At 45.5% G+C, this 17,120-nt stretch overlaps 1 protein-coding gene across 5 annotated transcripts in view; it reads right to left on the reverse strand.

The window, feature by feature from the left end:
- Fat3 (FAT atypical cadherin 3) overlaps positions 1 to 17,120 on the reverse strand; it is a 596,674-nt gene that overhangs the window by 31,149 nt on the left and 548,405 nt on the right. For all 5 annotated transcript variants that reach the window (XM_057767110.1, XM_057767108.1, XM_057767109.1 and 2 more), the window contains 3 exons: positions 14,894 to 15,692; positions 2,786 to 2,920; positions 468 to 625 (listed from right to left, as the gene is read on the reverse strand). In XM_057767110.1, coding sequence (XP_057623093.1) covers positions 468 to 625; positions 2,786 to 2,920; positions 14,894 to 15,692 — 1,092 coding nt within the window. The remainder of the gene's footprint in view (positions 1 to 467; positions 626 to 2,785; positions 2,921 to 14,893; positions 15,693 to 17,120) is intronic.

A 17,120-nucleotide genomic window follows, 5' to 3' on the forward strand; every position in this document is an offset into this window, starting at 1 on the left:
CTAGCCAGAGTATAAAGAGACATGTGATGGACATGGACAGTCAACCCGCTAAAGGACTGGCCTTGTCGTGGGATTCATAGAGAGGTCTGTCCCAATGAGCTTTAGGATGGCTGGAATATAAATACATATTCAAGCTCTTCCTATAGAGAGATACCTATTCTCCTCCAGCCAGCTTTAAGATATACCTAAATAGAAGGATGTTAGCGCACTTTCCAATCCTGTTTCCTCTTTGTCCTGAAGTCCGTTCTGGTCTTCCAAACTCACAAGACAATAATTTAAGTACCCTCCAATCTAGTAGTCAGTGTAGCCATATAAGAAACGATTGTTGTGGGCATGGCAGCTCATGCTCATAACCACAGCACGGAGAGGTTGAGGCGGGAGGAATGTTATAAGTTTGAAGTTGTCTTCACAACAATAGCAGACAACTACAAGACAGAGCTGCAGAAGCATGCAACTGTTTTACAAACCTTCAGAATCATGCAGGGGTTGGCCCGGGTGTACATTATAATCCCATTGCTTTGCAGCGTTCTCAGGCGCAGGGCTAGCTTGAAGTCCTCTTCCTTGCTGTTTTCAGAAAGCCGGTACTTGATGTAGCTGTTTCCAGCAAAGCTGAGAGAAGTGTGCCCTGAAAAAGACCATTAATGGCAAAGGCATTCATTTAAAATCCAGAAAAGATCAAGGACCCCACCACACACACAGTGGAAAAGCTGATTACAGGCCACAGCAGGTAAGGGTGGAGCCCAGGGATCTCAACTAAAGCCGGTTCACACAATTCTACGTCATCAAATTATTAACCAAATTCATCCTACTTATTTCATGTTCAGAGCAACTTGGTAAATTCCATAATGTGGATTTTCTTAGTACCATTAGATTCTTAACTCCCTCTTTCCAAACTTCGTATTATTAAAAGATATCATTTGCTTCCTCCCCCACCATTGCCTTCCCTTAGACATGTAAGAATGTGGCTGGGTCAGGTAGTGCATGTCAGAAATCCCAGCAGTAGAAGAGGTTGCTGCAGGAGGCTCTCAAGCCTAGATTATAGAGTGAGTTCATTGTCACCCTGAATGACTTATTCTCAAATGAAAAAGCAAACGAAAGCTGTAGTTCGATGATAGAGAAGTTGCCTTGCATATATGCGGTCCTAATTCAATCCTTCATAGTGAAAAATAAAATGAAATAAAAAGAATTTTCAGTTTTATGAAACAAGGACAAGGCAGTGATGCTACTCTTGTGGAATACTTATAATCCGCAGGATCTCAATGCCAGACAGCCAACTGATGCCAGGGGTTGAAGAGAGGAAGCCCTCTGCAGTCACAGGTCCGTTTGCTAATCATTCACCACAAGGCTTCCCTTCTCAGGCTCTCTCTGTCTCTGTCTCTGTCCTTGTCTATGTCTCTCTGTGTCTCTGTCTCTCTCTCTATCTCTGTGTGTGTCTCTGTCTTTCATCTCATCTCTCTCTCCTTCTCTCTTAGAAAAATATAGGCTTAAGATTGAGGGTCAGGAGAAAAGAGGTTTTCAGAGGAAAGTCAGGCAGAGCAGCAGCACGGCTGTGGGCTTCTCGGAGCAGAATCACCCCGTCCTAGCCTGTGTAGCCCAACTCACTTACTCACCTCGTTCTGAATAAACCCTCTTTTTAATTCCTTAACCCTTTCTCCAACACAATGCTGCTGCAAACAGACGGATAGCCATGTAGAGTGAAATGCAGGGAGAACGGAAATAAAGCAAATGGACGATGGTCATGAGCAAACCATAGCTGTCCGTTTAGAAGTTGGCAGGGAGGGATGCTGTGTGCTTGAGATGTGTGCTGGGGTAGGGACTCCTTTGTGACTTGCTCAAGCTTCCTGGTTTTCCCTTCCTTTCATGGGCAGTTCTGGACGGAACACCAACCATGATGGTTGGTTCCCATTTTTATAATAGGACTTCCCTTTGCAGAGAGCTTCCCAAGGCTCTGTTCAGCCGAGAGCCTTATACATTGGCATGATAGCTCCTATTCCCACGATCACCAGTGTGATTATCATCCCTTACGCTGCTCATCATTGCCCACAGCCATGCTGTTGGGTGCCCATTACGAGAGATAGTAGCTCTCTTTGGTTCCAAGATTGGCATCAGTGTGCCTGGGTGTTAAACATACCTCACTACCACGGTAGCAAATGAAGAGGCTTTGAGAAAAAACAAGTGAAATCAAAGTGAAAGGAATAGAGAAAAATGTCAAAGTGAATGAAGATCCGAAGTAAGAAATTATTTGGATGAAATGATATAAACACTGATTTTCTTCTTTAAGATGCAAAGGTGAACATCTCAGTTTTCCGCAACATGGACTCAGCTAGAGTTCCACCGGGAAGAGCTGTCTTACTTGGTGTTCAGGGCTGGGTTTATTCTATGGGAAGCTGATGAGCCTGGCTCACATCTACCTCCTGCTGGCCTGGAGTTTTTAACGACAGCTTGGTGCAGCCTTCTGAATACCAGAGGCTCTGTCTCCTCTGTCCATATAGCAGCTCTCTGTCTTCCATGGCTGCACACTCTCATCAGCCACGAAACACGACTGTGCACCCAGGATACGGCCTTGGCTTTACACAAGGACCTCCACTTTACCTCTTGTTAGCATAGACCAGCTGAGACACGTTCCAGCTAAACATGAGGGTGAGCATAGGCCATGCTCCATTCTGAAGGTAAGTGTCGGATGCACCTCCATGCGTCTTTTGGAGGGCCTGGGCAGAGACATTCACACAAAGAGAATGGTTCCGGAGTGGAGATCCAACCCTGAGCTGTCCGTGGCACTCTGTACCTGAGCACTCTCCGAGCTTCCCTGGTGGACACTGGCAGAGGAATGGTCTCCTGCTGGCCTCGTAGCCCACACATTGCATGTCCTCTGGACACGGCTTCTCCACGCAAGGATCGTTAGACCCCGGACACACTCCTCCTGTGGCAAAGGCAGAAGAAGCATGATCAGGACACTAAAAGATTCAGCACCAACTTTGTGGATCATAAGAAATTGTTAAGGCCTGGGCTTTATGTGATCTCAAGCGAGCTACAAAGGCACCATCCAGAAATGTTCACTAAGATGGTCAACATGGGGTATTGCTGTCCATCACGGATCTCTGTGTCTGCCAGCATTTTAGGGGCAGGCGGAAGCAGGATGAGGGCAAAGAAAATCCAGAGCTCATCTTATTAGGACAAACATGCTAAAGTTTTATTTGAGCCAATTTCAGCTAAAGGAAGATCACCACATCGACTCTGCTAGGAGGTACCAAAGGTTTCCAAGATCCTTGCGTCATTTGCAAGCACCGTGAGCTTATCTCTCTTCTGCAGCCCAATACCACTCTGACTTGAGGGCAGATTGTAAGAGATGTTAGCTGTTGATTTCAGGGAGAGAAGGCGTGTGTGTGTGTATGTGTGTGTGTGTGTGATGTTTAAGGAGTACATATTCCTAAATAAAAGTCTAACTGTAAATTGTGAAAGCACAGCTTATTCAATTTCCTAATCCTTTCTGTCACATGGTATTTTATTGATTATCTATAAAGAGACCCTGACAGCGATTAAAAAAAAAAAAAGCAGAATTATCCTTGGCTTCCACTCCGCCGCTCCATTCATGTTCCGTCAGATGAAAGTTTAATCCCTTAGAAGGAAAACCCCTGGAGGAAGATTAAAACGAACTAGGGCCCAGGTGAATTAGGTCAGAACTAGGGTGAAAGCAGGTACCGCCTGTAAGTCCCAGTCTCTGGCCTCCATCTTAGGAGGTTCCATCCCTGTGCCTGCCAAAACCTTGACCACTTCCCCAGTCTATTTAAACTGCTCCCCTGAAAGTCCCTTCTGTGTCCTCCCTACCCCCGTGGTCACATTTGCAGCTTCCCAGCCCCCCCCCACGGGGGGGGCTACCCTAGAGCTCAGGAATCCCATTAAACCTGGATATTCTTTAATTTGGCTTGCTGTGATTTGGCTTGATTGGGATTTTTCGTCGACAGAGAGCTCGTGTTAGGAATATTCCTAACACGGCCTATCGAAAGAAGCAGGTTTTTCACAGGCCCCAGACTATTTTAAATGTATTTAGGACTTTTTCAGCCTGAAAGAGTTTAAGGGTCAAAGGACTTTTGAAAAAGTGAATCAACTGAAATTAACCCTCAAAAGCAATGACAGTAATATCCTCAGTAGCTTAGTGCTCTTGCTGGGGTGCTTCTTCCACTGAAGGAGGAACACACCAGACTTCAGGTGCCGCCTTCACTGGTAGGAGCTGGTCCTTGAACATGCTCCTCTCCATGGCGCCTTCCCTGGTCATTAAGGCTGTCCCATGATAGACAGCTCTTTGTCCAGGAGAAAGCGGGAATGTGGAGCTAACTGCCTACAAACATTTTTGGAACTCTAGTCCTCAAGAGAAGCATCCAGTACTAGCAAAGTCAGGAGTCACCAATCCCATCTGCCTCTAGCTGGAGCCCAGTTGCAAAGCTCACTCTTGGCATTGCTGTAGCTCTCGGTCTTAGAAGATGGAGGAATTTTAAACTCAATATTTAGAATAAAAATCAACCTTGAGATTGATTTCACCCCAAGTCTTTATGATTTCATATACTTATCAGTATTGGTGAGATATCAACTGATGTTTGACCGTCTCATAAGCCACTTCAAGGAGCTCTGATGACCAGTTTTAAAATAACTTTAGGCGTATTTGTTCTACCAATAATAACTTGTTGAATTAATTCAATAAGAAAACTAAAAATATTAATTCAATAAAGCAAGTGAGAGCAATGAGCTAAGAAGCCAGGGCCTACAAAGATGGCAGGAACCATATCCACAGACCTGAAACGCACACATACATTACATATCAGATCACTGTTTGACAGGTGTGTGAGATCAAGGGATGTCCCAGAAAACGGATGGTATTTCCTGGGAGAGCATCAGACCTCTTTTTAAGGAGGAGGTTTATCCGGGTTATCTGGGTAGACCCTCCAGCTAGCAGTAACTTCCAAGAGGCCCCACATGCAGTAGTTTATGTACAAAAATCTGTTGTTCTCGGTCTGTTACATTCCTACACCTTGCTGTTTCAGGATACCCAGGGATGCCGCCTCCAGATAACTCTACATTTTTGACATACCGCTGTAGATATTGCATTCATTATCTGTTATGGTTTCATGTGACTCTACACTTCTAAGAAATCTTCGATTCTCAAAACTCTGATTTAAAAGCCACCATTTCAAAGAAGAAAAGATGGTTAAGTAAGTTTAGACACGTGACAGCAATAACATTTATTCCTGTAGATGTTGCGATAATATTTTTTAAATTAAACTACCATTTGTGAGTGTATCTAATGAAAGGTAATGATCATGTTTCAGAGGACATTCAGAACCGAGGTGTTTCTACATTTCATTCGCCTGTGGCCTGTCCCTGTCGCTCTCATTGTGGCAATTAACACACAGGACTGTTCACTTGATCTGCCGATTCTCTGACTTTGAGATAATGCCCAAATTCACTTACCGGCAATTGGATTTCAAGCTCACAGCTCTTTTTCTTCTCAAGGCTTTGTGTCATAATACACAGAAATTCATATAATTAAACCACAGCCACCAATTAATGAATGTTTTAGATCCAGTCCCCACCAGGGAAAAACAGCATGAGTGTGTATGAAAAATAGTGATACAAATATAGCAAGTGAATTATAAAGTGAATAACAATATTCCATGCATGATTATGTGCATGTGTTTTCATTCTATCTGATTGTGACTTAGATCATGTCTTCCTTCATTTTGCTTTTAATAAGCCCTATAGTGGGAAGGGGACATTTTTTTGGGGTAAGGAATGTTACTCTGGTAGCTTTAGGTACCTGCAGGGGCCCTTGGCCTTCATGCCAACCTGGGATCTGCTTAGCCATAAATAGTCAATCCAGCTGCCTTTCAGAGAGCTTGGTTCACAGGCCCACACTCTGGTGGCTTAAGGAACTCTAACATCAAACAAGAGTCTGCAGGCCAGTCTGCATTCAGTATGCCTCTTTGGCAAAATGCAGTTGGGTCAACAAGTTTATTCCAAATAAATGCATAAAACTACTGAAAACAAGCTTCCTCTGAGCAGAAAAGTCTCTACATCAAACAGCAATTCTCTGCTCTCTGTCGAGTGGCATAGGAAGCAGGTCCTTTTTGAAGCATATATTGTCTGCTGGCCTCTGATGGACTTAGGGGGGGTTCTGGGAACACTTTGGGGATTCATGCTCTTTTCAGTTGAAGTCTAAAGTTTTCTAGGTACATAGAATGCAGCCTGCCTGTGTGGGCCCGCAGGGGTTAACCCGATTTTAGGAGTCCCATGTTTATGTCATTCCTTCTCGGGCAACTGTGCACACCCATTACTGTTGAGAGCTTTACAGACCCTCTATCTGGTGGCAGAAAGTGGCTCATCAGCTCCCAAGTACCAGTTAAGAGATGACAGTGAGTGTCAACTCCTGTTGGCTTCTGGGAGGAAGTTTATCTTATTAACTATCATTAAATAACCCAGGTTTAATGAACTTGTGCCCGTGCTCTGTGACAGCTCAGGGAGCAGGAACCACAGATCTGCACATTCTGCATCTCCTGGCATCCGTCAATGTGGAGCAAGCATGAAGGGAGAAGGCTCCCACTCCATCAAGTCAAATGACTCTATTTGTCCTAGGCCACTATAGGGTGGGCGGTGGGAGCCTCCGTCACAACACCGAGCAGGAAGAATGAGCTCCCCCGGGGAAAGGGTGACGTGTGAGGGGAAAGGGTCCTGATCTTATTGACAAGCTGAGGACCTGGCCAGTTATTTCATTTATTTACTCTGTGGTCTTGAACATGTTGCTTGGCTTTCCTGGATTGTGATTGCCTTTCAGAAAGTCAGGACAAAGGTTTTTCGTAGTGCTGTGGAGAGGGCCAGGGCCTGAGAAAATAGTTGCATGGAAACCTTTGAAAGAGACTGCAAAGCTGGTGATGCTCACACAAACCACAGAGACCCCATCCTCTCACCTGGTGCTGGATTTGGGTCAAGATTTGTAAAGTGAGCGATGATATGGAACACCACATGTATTGGAGGTATAAAATCAGGCCTGGAGCCTTTTATTCTTCATGCTCACAAGGCCCGTGTAGCTATGTGTCTATGCTCCCAACCCGATCCCAGGTAAAGCCTCCTGCTTTCTCTAATCCGGGGATAGCTCTTGTCTTCACCCGTGTACAGCCCCTTACCTCCACCTCTGCTCAAAAGCCATTGGTTTTCCACCTTAGGTAGAGTCCTCCTGACCTTCTCCATCTCAGGCACAACCCCTCACCTCCACCTCAGGCACAACTCCTCTCTTTCTGGGTCTCGGGTATGACTTCTGGCCTTCTCCACCTCAGGTACAACCCCTCTCCAGGTCCACCTCAGATACAGCTCCTCACAGTCTCCATACCAAAGACCACCCTCACCAGGTCCACTTCAGATACAGCTCCTCACAGTCTCATATCAAACACCACCCTCACCAGGTCCACTTCAGATACAGCTCCTCACAGTCTCCATATCAAACACCACCCTCACCAGGTCCACTTCAGATACAGCTCCTCACAGTCTCCATATCAAACACCGTCCTCACCAGGGTCACTTCAAGCACGCCTTACCATCTCTTCATCATTCGCAGTCCCTCAAGCTCTTCCACCCCAGGCACATCTGTGTCCCTCCTCCTGCTCCTTCTCCCTTGGCTCCAGTGGCTATCTTCCCTACCTCAACTGTGGCTGTTCTTCACACCCCAGGGGAATGCATGTGGGCTCTGTCTGTTCTCTGCAACTTTTCTGCTTTCTGAAGTTCTTCTCAGAACTTTTGGTCTCTTTCTACAACACTGACAACAGAAAAGCCACCTGAGCTTCATGTGTCTGCGCAGTTCAAAGGGTGGTTCCCTGGAGACTTTTGGAAGCTTTTGCTTCCGTATTTACGATTCTCCTCATTGCCACAGTATTCACAGAGCCCTTGGGATTATGTCTGATCCAATGGCTAATCCATCAGCTTCTAGCTGTAACTATTAAGCTGCCACTTGGAGCCGAGTCCATGTCTTGATTTATGTCATTGCTTCATTATGCTGAAGAATCCAATAACTAATGCTAAATCCCGACCCCAAACCCACATGCTTTGCTGAGAGGCTGTGTCTTGGTAAATGCTGTGTAAGTCAGTGAGATGCCTTATTGATTCATGGCCTGCAAGAAGATATAGGACCTACTCTCCTGAGAATCCAGATTTGAAGCAGTCTGTGTAACTTTCCATGAAGCAGAGACATGGCCAGGTTATACAGTATGCTTGGCTCAGCCATCTTTTATTATTATTATTATTATTATTGTTATTACTATTATTATTATTTCACTAATGGCCAAGCTTGGTTTTATTCAAGACATCCTGGAGCCATCTTGTGTGGATGGGATATCCTCAGACAATTAGCACCAACAAACTCTAGCCTGAGAACGAACCAATTCAGAATTTGTTTTTACTTTGCAAAAGCTCAGAACCAAGTTTCAAGTGTTATGCTGCCTCAGAATCCCTCATTTGATTTAACTAAGCTCCCCTTCCCTGTCCCATGGTATCTGTTCCAAGGGCTGTTCTTACTCCTTCCTATCCAGCCCAGCCCAGCTCTGCTACCTTCTTGACATCATGATTCTGCATTAGACTTCATGGGGATAGGACTGGGCCAACCATTTCACTAGCTTGGACTATTTTCTTTACTGTCTCCTTAGCTCAACATGCATTCCTGATTGGCCAGATCCCATCATTAAAAACCCCAGCTTCCAATATCCTTCTCAGACTCCTCCAATTAAAACTGGCACTTCCCTCCTTTTTATCTCCTTTGTACCCCGATTTTCCCCCTTCTTACTCTTGGTAGCATGCTATTGTTTATATCAAGGAGTAAAAGAACACTAGTGTTTGGTAGAGAAAAGAGGACCCACAGACTCATAACCATTCCCGTTGGCTATCCAAGGCAGGTTGCAGAGCAAAGATGAACAGGCAAGGTTTTGTGTGTTTGTCAAGGCTGAATCTGTGTGAGGCAAGAAGACAGATTTTGGTGGAGCGGTATACAATCGTCTGGAGAGACCCTGGGCTGGTGCTTAAACTTTAGCTGAATTTTCACGTCAGGGATGAAGCAGACCGGATATCTGCAGGGTCGGACGGTTGGATTGGGTGGCTTCCAAGCTCATCTTATAGCTGCCCAGAGGTAGCAAGGTACTGTGGCTGACAACTGCTTTCAGTAAGACAGCCAAATAGGAATCTTGGTTCAGCCATTTATGAGTTCTGCAGCTGCGAACCTGTCAACAGACATTCTCACGTCTCGGGTTCATCAGTTTTTAAAGAAAGCTGATTCCTTTATAGGGTCACTGTGTCAAACTGGTCATGGACGTTTTGTCCATCCTTCCTTCGATCTGTGGGTGCACTGTACATGTCTTCATTTCCATGCCTTGGCTCTCCCACTCTTCATTATGAACCCTCACCCCCTCCCCTATGGCCCCCTGCCTAATTCCAGGCATTTTGCCAGACCCCACTCAGTTCCCAGTGAGGCAATATAGAAAGACAGGAGAATTATACGGATCTTTGAAGAAAAAGGAGCCTCTCATCCCAGAGTCTGGTAAAGGCCTTTTGCCAGGTAAAAATCAAGAATTCTAGTACAAGTAACATTGACTGTAAAGACTGCCGTCGGAGAGAAAATGTTTCTATTAGGAATATTAAAATAATAAACTCAGCTTAAGTCTTGAATGTCTACGTCCTCTAGAGGGCCCCCCCTCTCTTCGGGATATTTGCTGAGAGTCTCACAAACAAGTATACTGACTTTGTTTGTGGTGAGCGAGGCGACCCCAACTTCCTGCATCCTTGGCATCTATGCCTTTATCTAATTAACTGTAGTCTTGTCTGATAAACCTCAGGAGCCACCTTGTGATCTTGTCTAAATCCCTTAGCAATCTTTCAACCATAATAACTTCAAAAACACTCAAATCATATTTATGATGATAAAAAAGATAGTGAGCTGTGACTGTCTTTTGAGAAGCCCATACCTAAGCTTTTGGGTCTCCCTTTCTTCCTGTGTGCCTCTCTACTAATCCCAGAGCTTAAGATCTGTGATAAATCCCTTATCAACTCCACCTCTACACTCACAAGTGCTCTTCCCAAGTTCATTTCTTTGCTTAAATGTCCATTTCAGGCGTTATCTGAATGGAGCTGAGATAAGGGAATCGTCAGGCTCCCAACCCCACCACAGCTGACACCATCAACTCTAGTACCCAGACGCTGCTCTGTGCAGCTGCCGTGCCCGCCCTTGCTGGTGGAGGGCATGCCTGCTGTCTCACTCATCCTGCCTAGCATGGAACATCACTCATGGAAATGTCCCAGCCATTTCCCTGGGTCCTCTAGGTTCCATTCTCTGTTTCTTATCGGAATAAATATGACAAACCAGGCAGCTGCTTCTGCCACAATGGCTATCAACACACTGACTTGAAATGCTGATGGTCACCTTGGGAGCCTATTCTAGACAATATGTCCTTTTTGATATATTTCTATTTCATATTTTTTGAGCAGCTAATGAAAAATTTAAAATGAGTATAATCAGTATAGTCTCACGTGTTGTTTTGACGCCCTTCCCTTTTGCTTACCCGTGGGAGGGCCATGACATCTATCACTCCCTATTTAACTTGATGTCAGACTTCCTGACTGGCATGCCAACGCTCATTGACTTCCCAATGTTCACATGGAGTCATCTCAGGACATCACAACTCTGCGCCTTGTCTCTCTAGTTTTGTTCAAAGGGATTGTCTCAGGGTAGCTGGGATTTAATGAGCTTATTTGGCAGTAAAATTCACATTGGATTCCACTTGTTAGCCCAACTCAGCATTTTGGTTCAAGATGCTAATGACGATAATTGGACCCAAAAATCTGCATGAGAAAAAGATGAGCTAGAAGTTGGGAGGGGGGCAGAGTACTGAGGCCAACTCTGTATAAACATCACTATATAGCCCTAAATGATCACTACATTCGTTTATCATGCTAATTATTCCACCAAGTGGTGGGAAAGACCATCTAATGATTCTGTCAGTCTCCCAGGATAAACAGAAGAAGCGCCACACTAGTGTGTGAGTTAGAGAGTGGGTGTATGCGTGTCTGTGTGTGTTGGGGAGAGGAATGTCTGTTGAATTCAGGGATCCCTGATTTTTAATAAATGAAAAGATGCCTCAAAAGCTAGTACCTGCTGACTCTTTACATTCCTTTGTTTTACTTTCGCTTCCACGGAAACTACGGAGAGGAAGAACAGCTTGCCCCTTGAGCCCAAGGGAGAATTTATTCTTCTCTAACTTGTGACACTCCTCCATGTTTGGTTTCCTGCCCATCAGCAGTAGAGGCACACGCGTTGATAGACTCCTGGCTATGACCCAAGCCTACTGTCTACACCTGACTATGAGGCTTGGCACCTGCTGCAAGCCCGTTGCAAACTATGTCTGAGACACCATCTGTCTTCCCAGGATCACACTGACCACTCTATGAGGAAATAGGATTAACTGAGAATTCTCAGGAAGCACATATCACTGAGATTCTGGCTGATATGTAAAGAAAGGTAACTGCTATTGTGATGGAGATCTCTTACTTTTTGTTATTTCCCCCATCCCACCCTTTTATACCCCACTCAGGTATAAAATACCTGAGTAAACTAAGCTGAAACTGAAAGGTTTGGTTTGGTTCACGGTTTCAAAGGCTTTGACCCACTGTAACTGATCCTCACTGCCTGAGGTACAGCAGACACCATGGTGAGAGACAGTGATGGAGCAGTTGCTCACCTCCCGGCAGCCAGGGAGCAGAGAGACATAGAAAAGAGTTAATGAACAATCTCTTCAAGGTATGCTTTTTGATCCATCAGAGCCACTCTACAAACTCTCCAACTATGTGTTCATGAGTGGACTAACTCACAGATGAATTTAGAACTGGCAAGCTCCATTCACCTCCTCAAAGCCCAGTAGTGGGGCTGAGGTGATAGGTAAAAGACTTTCCAATTCTGAATTTAGACTGCCCCCAAACCCACATAAGACACCAGTGCACAGACTCTAGTGAAAGGGACCAGCTTACTAGATAGATTAATCAAATTATCAGGCTCTAGAGTCAGCAAGAGACCCCTGCCTCAATACATAAAATGCAGAGGGAATGAGAAAGATGCCTGGCATCGGGCCTCCATATGCAACACACATATACACATGTGCACACGCAGGCACATACATGTGAACACATCTGCAAGTACACATATATTACACACACACATACACACACATTTTAAACAAATTCTATCAGCTGGAAACCAAGCCTTCGACACACAGGCCTTGAGGAAACAGTTTCTGATCTCTGCGTTGAACCAGTGTGAGGTCATATGCAATCTTGGCCAAGACACACGGCTCTCTTGTTGGAGGTTATCCTTGCATTGTCTGCTGAAGATGAGCCTGAGCCAGATATTTCCAACTCTATTTATAGTACATTTTAGAATTTTTCTTTTCAGCTTCATTTTAAGATTGACTTAGAGCTGAGGACTCTTCTGACCAAGCCAAGTCTCACTAGAGAGAGATTTAGGGTGTGATTGGAAGGTCTCCTCTTCCCTTCCCGAGGGGCTGAGTAACAAAATCATTCACATTCTAGATTTATTGAGAGTAGAAAAATTTAAAGGGACGATAGCAGTCCTAGGAGGGGACATGACCTTGGAACATTTGCATTTAGAATACCAGAATAATATATAAAGCAGAGAACAAATTTTTGCATTAAAATAATAAACAAATAATAAATAATCCACTATGTCTTTCCTATAAATACACTTTACTAAGCTGGCTAAACCCTATATCTTGAGCTCATATTTATATCTGAAGAGCCCCCACATATTTGGTCTCTGTGTAAACATTCCACAGAAGGCTTCCCTGGGCTACAGGAGGGTGCTTGCTTTCTCTCCCTGAGCTTCTTTCCAGCAGGCAGGTGCTAGCAAGACTGCCTCTTCACCACTGGCTTCTGAGGAGGCTGTGTGCTTTGCATTGGAATCCTCACTGTCTAGGACATTGCTGCCTCAAAGCATTCTGCTTTCCTCTGAGTTCGCAGAGTCTGAGGATTGATGTGCTGCTGCAATTTCCCCTGCAGAGTTCGCCCCGTCCTGTCCCGAACTCCTTGTGAACCCTGCCGTGAACCACCGCGTGGGTTCTTCAACACAGCTTTGTTGCGTAAATCAATTTGTCTGCAAAGGACAACTAGACGAGACCTGGACAGCTGGCACTCATAAATTGTTCATGGTGGCATCTGCCAGAAATGCATTTCCCTAGCATGCATGTGCTGAATTACTTTGTAGCTCGCTTAAGTACATATGCTGCAGATCCGGCTGTCACTGCATCGCTGATGAAAATGCAAACCAAAGTCACTCGCACCAGAGGGCACGTGTCCATTCTTTAAGGACGCTCAGAGGCTGTCAAAATGGCTCCTGCAAGGGGGCTGATGTCCCCAGCCTTCCCTTTGATGAGCTTTTTCTCCAAACTGCAACCAAAATGGTGCTTAAGAGGCCTGAGCTGCTGCCTGTCCTCAACTCTCCACAAGGAATTTTTATAAATGGCTTCTCTTACGGCCACAGTCCCTGTGGACCGAGTTCACGTTGGATAGAGCAACTCCAGTGTGATTTTCTTAGAGAGGGCTGTGAATTTATGCCTCCCAAGTCAAAGAGAGGAAAAGAGCCAGAAAGAACAATTCTTCTCACTGATTACTGAGGGCCTGTGACTGTGCAGCTATGACCTTTGACCAGCCAAGGTCAAGGTTCAATGACAAGCAGGAAGCTTACTCTGTTCTGCTCTGAGGTTAGCCTGCCCGTTGACTGCACTCGTAGACATCTGGCCTGCTTTTCAGGGAGGCAAATGGTGCTGTTATTAACCTGTGCTACAGCTTCCTAACTCATTTGCCAGCAGAACCCTCTAGTCTGCCTGTATTGCACCCTTTGTAATGGACATACCCTACCCCATCGCCTCTGCCCTTCTAATCAGCAGACGTCTCCTGCTGCATCAGGGTCCTTCCTAATTCTTCATCCTAGCTAATGGCTGAGGGTGGATATGGCCCTCTCTAGTCTCATTTGTCATGGCTGCCACTTCTTCCAGAGAGAGAAGCACTTTCCCTCTTACTGGGATGGGTTCCTCCCTCATCCTTTAAGCTTCCCTCGGGCAAACCCTTCCCTGATCCCTACCTGAGTTTATCTCTGCCTACAGGAAGCTGCCTTGGCTGAGCCTGCCACAGGGGCAGGGTTTATACTCCAACAGTAAGATCAAAGCAAGTGGCGGCAAGGGTTGCAGCATTTCGTGCATCAGCTGCTCTTTTTGCACAGTGACATCAATGGCACTTGGGTGTAGACTAAGCTACAGTTCCATGACTATGGCGCCCAACGTTTCCCTTTTCTAGTTTCTTCTACAGCCCTAGCATCTGTATTAGGCACATGAGAATTACTGTTTAGGTGAACGAGTGACGGAATGCAAGAGAGGCATGTCGGTTTCCCTCTGAGTTCTCAGAGGTGGGAGGTGGGAGAATTCATCTTCACCGTTAACTTGACTAGATTTGGAATCACTGTGGAAATACCCATGTGTACCTACAAAGGTGTTTCTAGAAAGGTTTGATTGATCTGACAAGAACCCCTGAATGTGGGCAGCATCACCCATGGCCTGGGGTCCTAAACTAAATAAAGAAGGGAATGAGAATGAAGCACCAGCATTCCCCGCTCTCTACTTTATGACTCCAGATACAGATGCGATTGGCTGCATCGATGTCCTGCTGTCATAACTTCCCTTCAATGACGGACTGTACCCTCAAACTGTGACAAAAAATAGACTCTCATTTAAGTGTCTTTGCCAGGTATTTTGTAACAGCAGTTAGGAAAATAACCAATAGAGAAGGAGAGCCATTTAGCTGAACCTACCATTACAGATGCAGCGCACGTTCCTATAGAAACGTGGGCACACGAAGCTGATGCGAGCTGTGCTGTAGGTCATGAGCGCGTGGGAATCCAGTGACAAGCCTTGCTCACAGTGCTGCTCCTGACAGTCCAGTCCTGAGCAGTTCTTCTCCAGGATGGCTGCTATATGCATGACGTTCTCCAGGTGCCTCCTGGCATTGGACAGCTTCTGGATCAGGTAGGCTGGCTTGTAGAACTCGCTGCTGCGCATCTCCACAGCAAACAGCATATCTAACTGGTTGGTGCCCACCACAGGTTGGATGCTGATAATGCGCAGGCTGTCCTGCTTCTGGGTGAGGACCGCATTCCGCAGGATGCGCCGGAACCCATGCATGTGCAGCCCCACAAAGTCCTCGGGGGACACATTCTCAAAGCGGATAGTGACGGTGTTTTGCAGCATCTCATGCACTAGCTGCTCCACGTGCACAACGACATCGATGGGCACTTGGAAGCGGCCATCACTCACAGAGACGTTCAGGACGTACTTCCCACTGTCCAGCCCTCCCAGGGCGATGATTTTCCCATCGTGACTGTTCACTTTGAACAAGCTCTTCTGCTCTGACTTCAGGGCAAACGTGAGCACGTCATACATGTCCTGATCTGTGGCATGGATCTTCCCAATGACCCCACCAGGAAAGTCATCCTCCATGGTGACAATGAAGATTTCCAGAGGGATAGCTGTGGGTTTGTGGGTGCTCTCCTCAATGACCCGCACCCGGATGTAGGTATGAGAAACTTGCTGTGGTTTTCCCGAGTCCTTTGCCTAAGGATATCAAGAGGTGGACAAACAGAGAGTTAAGACTAATAATTGAAATGTCACTCCAAGACAGCAGCTCTCTGGACCTTCTGCCAGGTTCACTTCTTCCTCCATTCCTTGTCAATATTGTGAAAACTGCTGAGGTGGGTACTTAAGTAGAGGAGTGGTTTATCACATTCCGTCATTCTCTGGGGCTGTATGATGGGCAATAAAATGTGTCAACACAATCAAGCCAGTGGGGTAAGCTAGGGATGATGGGCAGGATGCTACAAGACCCAGCTTGCCCACACCAGGCTTGTCTCATTTTAATTTTGGATAGAAAACAGAAAAAAAAATTCCAGCAAGGATGTTCTTACTTAGAGAAGGATTCATTGTTTTCTGTTGGATTCTTTCCTTTGGGCTGGACCAGGTGACACCTTTTGGCACACAGAAGAAATGCCATTACTTAAATGAGAATTACATCATATGAAGATTTAGGATACAAAAGATGACACACCGAAGGGGAAGTGGGCAGCTCAAAAAACCCCCTTCTCTCCTAACAGAGGAACCGATGAAACAATCACCTTGACAACAGGTCTTTAATGAACACCTGTCATGCATGATAGAGAGGTCAATGGTGTCATGCTTCAGAATAAAGTCAGGTCCCCATGGGTCAGATCTTCAGGGATTCTCAAATGTAGATGGCAGGGGAACCCAAGTCCTGGGCATCATACAGGCTTTGAATCTTAGCTTTCTACACATTTTGTTTGTGGTTTTGAGTAAGTTTTACTTGACCTCTCTGAGCTTTAAGCTTTGCAGTTCTTTACACATGAATATAACAGTGGTTTCAGCCCCTAGGGTTCCTGTGGGAATTAAAAGAGGAAGTGATCACAAAGTGATCACATAGGCATCGCCCATACAAATACTTAGCAAGCAGTTGTGTGCACGGTTATTTGCGTAGTTAATATTTGTTTATTTGGATATGTGACTCAAGAGATGCTAAAATGGAGACTTCCCGAGGGTGGAAGGAAGTTTGGTAAATTAGGTTGAATTTGGAGTCACACTGTGGCCACCTCAAAGGACATTGATGATTTTGAATTTCATAGATCTGCCAGAGGTTGCCCACCCCATGCAAGAGGACCGGACAGTGAGCCTGTGCCAGAGACAGATGGCGAAATGATGTATAGCTAAGGACCCTGGCATTCAGAATCTAAAGACCAGAGGCTGAGGGCCTAGGCTTGCAAGGCTTGCCAGCGATGGACAGTTTTAGCTTAGCTGGTAAGCACGTAAGCACTGGATGACTGTAGGATGTTTAGGTTATGTTATCTGCATCATAAACACCCAACTCTGTCTTTACAGCCCAGGGGCAGTCATAAAAGCAGAAATCTGTAGGTAAAGTTGTGCCCTGATAAAGCTTTTTTGATAAAATGAGAGGAAGTGGGCTAGGGAATTTTC

Source organism: Chionomys nivalis, chromosome 4, assembly GCF_950005125.1.
Source record: "Chionomys nivalis chromosome 4, mChiNiv1.1, whole genome shotgun sequence".
NCBI lineage: Eukaryota > Metazoa > Chordata > Mammalia > Rodentia > Cricetidae > Chionomys > Chionomys nivalis.